This window comes from Sinohyriopsis cumingii, chromosome 7 (genome assembly GCF_028554795.1).
Source record: "Sinohyriopsis cumingii isolate HCF-2022 chromosome 7, ASM2855479v2, whole genome shotgun sequence".
NCBI classification, from domain to species: Eukaryota; Metazoa; Mollusca; class Bivalvia; order Unionida; family Unionidae; genus Sinohyriopsis; species Sinohyriopsis cumingii.
The window spans coordinates 86,952,142-86,959,641 of record NC_142967.1 but is presented as its reverse complement, the minus strand read 5'-3'; the positions used below and the strand labels follow the sequence as shown (position 1 = coordinate 86,959,641).

The following is a 7,500-nucleotide window of genomic DNA, read 5'->3' as shown; positions in this document are numbered from 1 at the left end:
ACATCGTACGGAAAAGATGAATCCCCCATTTCTATCTGTGAAGAAAAGAAGCCAGTAAATCAGATACTATTCTCATACTTTGAATATGAAAAACACTTTTTTGTGAGCGAAAATATAATATTTCGGAGATAAATATAATACAAATTGATGTAAAGACTTATAGAGGGTACGGATATTGAAAGATAATGAAATATAGTTACTGGATAACTTTAAAGAAATCGTAATGAATAATATATATATATATATATATATATATATATATATATATATATATATATATATATATATATATATATATATATATATATGCGTTAACCCTTGATTATGAGTGCTTCTTAGTCTAAAGCTGGTTTTGAAGATACATTTCTTATGTAGCTTCAACATCGACTTTAGGACTGTTAAAATTCGTATTTAATTATGTGTGTAACGTAGTGTCATCATGGAATTTCAATTTCTGTATAATACTTGCTTTTAATATGACTCTTTCCGGATCTCTTTCATCTGGACCAGTCATTAGCCTACAGAACGGCCAAACATTCAAGCTATGAACGGTTTCTAATAATGTATTGAAGCTGTCTGTACTTAAGTTGCGTTGTATTAGTTGGCGGAAATCGTCTAGTGTTTGGTCACGGGACATTCTACTTTCTCCCATACAACTTTCATAAAACTCCTGTGCTTTCCTCTCTGCTGAGCCGGTCATTTTCTTGGACTCTATTGAAACAAGACAACATCTGAAACGTAACAATGACGACACAAATACCCCTACTACTCCTACTATGATTTCTCCATAAAAGTGTATTCATCGATTTCATATCAGGCATTATTAGATTAATAAAAGAAGACGAAGAACAGAAGTCAACACAATTCGTAAACTCTTATCTTTGATTCATATCTTAATAACTTGCAAGATGGCTCGAAATAGTTCACGACAATCCCCAATTTCCATCGATAACACAAATTTACAATGAACAGTAATGAAGATGTGCAAAGATTATTGTAATTTTCTACCAGAGTGGAGATTTTCCAGCATCTGTTCCTCCTACCCATCTTGAAAATCCATCATTAAGTCACTGCGAAATATGTGGCAAGGGAATATGCGAATATATACAGACAGGGCGGTGCAAAAGAGTTGTAAAGTACGTATGTAATTATGTTTTTGCATCTAAAAATAGACTTTATATCATTTTAAGTAGAACATCAACAAGCTGCAACGTCCACATCGACTACTTCCACGACCTGGACCGTTGTATCTGATGACATGCTGATTATGTTCCATAACTCTACTTTTCACTTCAAAGTATTTTGAAATCCTTAAACGTTTCTGTTAATCGATACTGCTAACCAAATGTCTTGATTATAGACACTGCTGACCAAATGTCTTGAATATAGACACCTCTGACCAAATGTCTTGAATACAGACACTGCTGATCAAATCACTTGAATATAGACACTGCTGACACAATGTCTTGAATATAGACACTGCTGACCAAATGTCTTGATTATAGACACTGCTAACCAAATGTCTTGATTATAGATACTGCCGACCAAATGTCTTGATTGTAGACGCTGCTGGCCGTATGTCTTGATTATAGACACTGCTGACCAAATGTCTTGATTATAGACACTGCTGACCAAATATCTTGATTATACACACTGCTGACCAAATGTCTTAATTATAGACACTGCTGACCAAATGTCTTGATTATAGACACTGCTGACCAAATGTCTTTATTATATTCACTGCTGACCAAATGTATTGATTATAGACACTGCTGACCAAATATCTTGAATATAGACATTGCTAAACAAATGATTTGAACAGACACTACTGACCAAATGTCTTGATTATAGACACTGCTGACCAAATGCCTTGATTATAGACACTGCTGATCAAATATCTTGATTATACACACTGCTGACCAAATGTCTTAATTATAGACACTGCTTACCAAATGTCTTGATTATAGACACTGCTGGCCAAATATCTGATTATATACACTGCTGACCAACTGTTTTGATTATAGACGCTGCTGACCAAATATCTTGAATATAGACATTGCTAAACAAATGATTTGAACAGACACTGCTGACCAAATGTCTTGATTATAGACACTGCTGACCAAATGTCTTGATTATAGACACTGCTGACCAAATGTCTTGATTATAGACACAGCTAAACAAATGTCTTGATTATAGAAACTGCTCACCAAATATCTTGATTATTGACACTGCTGACCAAATGTCTTGATTATAGACGCTGCTGAATAAATGTCTTGAATATAGGCACTGCTGACCAAATATCTTGATTATAGACACCTCTGACCAAATGTCTTGATTATAGACACCTCTGACCAAATGTCTTGATTATAGACACTGCTGATCAAATGACTTAATTATAGACACTGCTGACCAAATGTCTTGATTATAGACACTGCTGACCAAATGTCTTTATTATATCCACTGCTGACCAAATGCATTGATTATAGACACTGCTGGCCAAATATCTGATTATATACACTGCTGACCAACTGTTTTGATTATAGACGCTGCTGACCAAATATCTTGAATATAGACATTGCTAAACAAATGATTTGAACAGACACTGCTGACCAAATATCTTGATTATAGACACTGCTGACCAAATGTCTTGATTATAGACACTGCTGACCAAATGTCTTGATTATAGACACAGCTAAACAAATGTCCTGATTATAGAAACTGCTCACCAAATATCTTGATTATTGACACTGCTGACCAAATGTCTTGATTATACACGCTGCTGAATAAATGTCTTGAATATAGACACTGCTGACCAAATGTCTTGATTATAGACACCTCTGACCAAATGTCTTGATTATAGACACCTCTGACCAAATGTCTTGATTATAGACACTGTTGACCAAATGTCTTGATTATAGACACTGCTGACCAAATGTCTTGAATATAGACACTGCGGACCAAGCGTCTTGATTATAGACACTGCGGACCAAACGTCTTGATTATAGACACTGCTGCACAAATATCTTGATTATAGACACTGCTGACCAAATGTCTTAACTATAGACACTGCTAATCAAGTGTCTTGATTATAGACACTGCTGACCAAATGTCTTGAATGTAGACACTGCTGACCAAATGTCTTGATTATAGACACCTCTGACCAAATGTCTTGATTATAGACACTGCTGACCAAATCTCTTGAATATAGACACTGCTGACCAAATGTATTGATTATAGACACTGCTGACCAAATGTCTTTATTATAGACAATGCTGACCATATGTCTTGATTATAGACGCTGCTGACCATATGTCATGATTATAGACGCTGCTGAATAAATGTCTTGACTATAGACACTGCTGACCAAATGTCTTGAATATAGACACTGATGACCAAATGTCTTGATTATAGACGCTACTGAATAAATGTACTGACTATAGACAATGCGGACCAAACGTCTTGATTGTAGACACTGCTGACCAAATATCTTGATTATAGACACTGCTGAATAAATGTCTTGACTATAGACACTGTTGACCAAATGTCTTGAATATAGACACTGATGACCAAATGTCTTGATTATAGACACTGCCGACCAAATCTCTTTATTATAGACACTGCTGATCAAATGTCTTGATTATAGACACTGCTGACCAAATATCTTGATTATAGACACTGTTGACCAAATGTCTTGATCATAGACACTGCTGACCAAATGTCTTGAATATAGACACTGCTGACCAAATATCTTTATTATAGATGCTGCTGACCATATGTCTTGATTATAGACGCTGTTGACCAAAAGTCTTGAATATAGACGCTACTGAATAAATGTCTTGACTATAGACACTGCGGACCAAACGTCCTGATCATAGGCACTGCTGACCAAATATCTTGATTATAGACACCTCTGACCAAATGTCTTGACTATAGACACTGATGACCAAATGTCTTGATTATAGACACTTCTGATCCAATGTCTTGATTATAGACACTGCTGACCAAATGTCTTAATTAGAGACACTGCTGACCAAATTTCTTGATTATAGACACTGCTGACCAAATGTCTTGATTATATATACTGCTGACGAACTGTCTTGATTATAGACGCTGCTGACCAAATGTCTTGATCATAGACACTGCTGACCAAATATCTTGATTATTAACACCAAACATCGTTAAAATGCTGCTGAAAATCGAATATAACCAAGATCTTTATTAGGAAGACCTCCAGACTAGATATGAGCCGAAGAAATTAAATCCTTTAAATGTTAATGGGCCATTTAGGATATGCAAGGCCAAAGTTCTAAGCCATACGCAGGCCACCAATCATCAAAATAAAGACTGACCTAGGTCTTTGCAGTGTAAAAGCTAGTTTAAAATTTTAAGTTTATTTCATTAAGTGTTTAAAAAGAATACTGAGCGGAAGTGAAATGTAAGAGAAATTTCAAAAGTCAAACAGGGACCCCAACTCTGAAAATTGCCAGAAAATCGTGTAAATCCTCATACTCACTGTTATTTCAATCTTCTAAGTCTTTTAAAGTTACGGAGAAGAAACTAAACAGAAACCATTCACTCCTGTACATAAAGATATACAAATCAAACCTTTGGTGCAATGTGTATGTCATTTATTCATTTGGTCCCATCACATAATTCTAACCTTATATTTAAAGGGTTCTTGTATAAAGAATTAAAGTGGAGTTCATATCAATGTTTCCTGATTAGAAAGGAAGAGTTTGCTTTTTCTCTGAGCAAATGGTGCCTGGAAAGTTCAGCTTTCATAAGAAAATAAATAGTACAGGTTATATTGTGGATTTATGTTAACTTCCATTTTGGAGTATCCTACCCAGGCATCCAATAAAAGTTTTGAAAAATTCCAATATTTGTAATTCATTTCAGAGGTACACACAATAATAGAAAATATGAAAACGATTAAATGCATGATCTTCAAATGAAATATAAACATACAGATTAAAGTTCAATGAACTAGAAAAATGTCCAGATTCCGTCGGCAATCATAAACATACAGATTAAAGTTCAATGAACTAGAAAAATGTCCAGATTCCGTCGGCAATCATAAACATACAGATTAAAGTTCAATGAACTAGAAAAATGTCCAGATTCCGTCGGCAATCATAAACATACAGATTAAAGTTCAATGAACTAGAAAAATGTCCAGATTCCGTCGGCAATCATAAACATACAGATTAAAGTTCAATGAACTAGAAAAGGTCCAGATTCCGTCAGCAATCATAAACATACAAACTAAAGTTCAATGAACTAGAAAAATGTCCAGATTCCGTCAGCAATCATAAACATACAAACTAAAGTTCAATGAACTAGAAAAATGTCCTGATTCCGTCAGCAATCATAAACATACAGATTAAAGTTCAATGAACTAGAAAAATGTGCAGATTCCGTCGGCAATCATAAACATACAGATTAAAGTTCAATGAACTAGAAAAATGTCCAGATTCCGTCGGCAATCATAAACATACAAACTAAAGTTCAATGAACTAGAAAAATGTCCAGATTCCGTCAGCAATCATAAACATACAAATTAAAGTTCAATGAACTAGAAAAGGTCCAGATTCCGTCAGCAATCATAAACATACAAACTAAAGTTCAATGAACTAGAAAAATGTCCTGATTCCGTCGGCAATCATAAACATACAGATTAAAGTTCAATGAACTAGAAAAATGTCCTGATTCCGTCGGCAATCATAAACATACAGATTAAAGTTCAATGAACTAGAAAAATGTCCTGATTCCGTCGGCAATCATAAACATACAGATTAAAGTTCAATGAACTAGAAAAATGTCCAGATTCCGTCGGCAATCATAAACATACAGATTAAAGTTCAATGAACTAGAAAAATGTCCAGATTCCGTCGGCAATCATAAACATACAGATTAAAGTTCAATGAACTAGAAAAATGTCCAGATTCCGTCGGCAATCATAAACATACAAATTAAAGTTCAATGAACTAGAAAAATGTCCAGATTCCGTCGGCAATCATAAACATACAGATTAAAGTTCAATGAACTAGAAAAATGTCCAGATTCCGTCGGCAATCATAAACATACAGATTAAAGTTCAATGAACTAGAAAAATGTCCAGATTCCGTCGGCAATCATAAACATACAAACTAAAGTTCAATGAACTAGAAAAATGTCCAGATTCCGTCGGCAATCATAAACATACAAACTAAAGTTCAATGAACTAGAAAAATGTCCAGATTCCGTCGGCAATCATAAACATACAGATTAAAGTTCAATGAACTAGAAAAATGTCCAGATTCCGTCGGCAATCATAAACATACAGATTAAAGTTCAATGAACTAGAAAAATGTCCAGATTCCGTCGGCAATCATAAACATACAAACTAAAGTTCAATGAACTAGAAAAATGTCCAGATTCCGTCGGCAATCATAAACATACAGATTAAAGTTCAATGAACTAGAAAAATGTCCAGATTCCGTCGGCAATCATAAACATACAAACTAAAGTTCAATGAACTAGAAAAATGTCCAGATTCCGTCGGCAATCATAAACATACAAATTAAAGTTCAATGAACTAGAAAAATGTCCAGATTCCGTCGGCAATCATAAACATACAGATTAAAGTTCAATGAACTAGAAAAATGTCCAGATTCCGTCGGCAATCATAAACATACAGATTAAAGTTCAATGAACTAGAAAAATGTCCAGATTCCGTCGGCAATCATAAACATACAAACTAAAGTTCAATGAACTAGAAAAATGTCCAGATTCCGTCGGCAATCATAAACATACAGATTAAAGTTCAATGAACTAGAAAAATGTCCAGATTCCGTCGGCAATCATAAACATACAAACTAAAGTTCAATGAACTAGAAAAATGTCCAGATTCCGTCGGCAATCATAAACATACAGATTAAAGTTCAATGAACTAGAAAAATGTCCAGATTCCGTCGGCAATCATAAACATACAAACTAAAGTTCAATGAACTAGAAAAATGTCCAGATTCCGTCGGCAATCATAAACATACAAACTAAAGTTCAATGAACTAGAAAAGGTCCAGATTCCGTCGGCAATCATAAACATACAAACTAAAGTTCAATGAACTAGAAAAATGTCCAGATTCCGTCGGCAATCATAAACATACAGATTAAAGTTCAATGAACTAGAAAAATGTCCAGATTCCGTCAGCAATCATAAACATACAAACTAAAGTTCAATGAACTAGAAAAATGTCCAGATTCCGTCAGCAATCATAAACATACAGATTAAAGTTCAATGAACTAGAAAAATGTCCAGATTCCGTCAGCAATCACAATAGTCTTTGGAGATCACTGAAGACTATCAGCAGCTGCCATCATCAGCAACCAACCGATTTCATATTGTTACGGTCATTGTGACGCTAGATTCAATGTATGAAAAACACATCTATGCTCTTTAACAATCTGGATCAAGTCATGGTTTGCTTTAATTATGGAATATAAAATTAAATATGGAAT

At 34.5% G+C, this 7,500-nt stretch overlaps 1 protein-coding gene across 1 annotated transcript in view; it reads right to left on the bottom strand.

The window, feature by feature from the left end:
- The window catches only part of LOC149795669 (endothelin-converting enzyme 1-like), a 119,996-nt gene that overhangs the window by 48,813 nt on the left and 63,683 nt on the right, over positions 1–7,500 (bottom strand). Inside the window, exons 5-6 of the mRNA XM_089963837.1 lie at positions 470–711; positions 1–35 (exon numbers count right to left, since the gene is read on the bottom strand). The exon at positions 1–35 is cut by the window's left edge and continues 151 nt beyond it. Of these exons, the coding sequence (XP_089819963.1) occupies positions 1–35; positions 470–711 (277 nt within the window). The remainder of the gene's footprint in view (positions 36–469; positions 712–7,500) is intronic.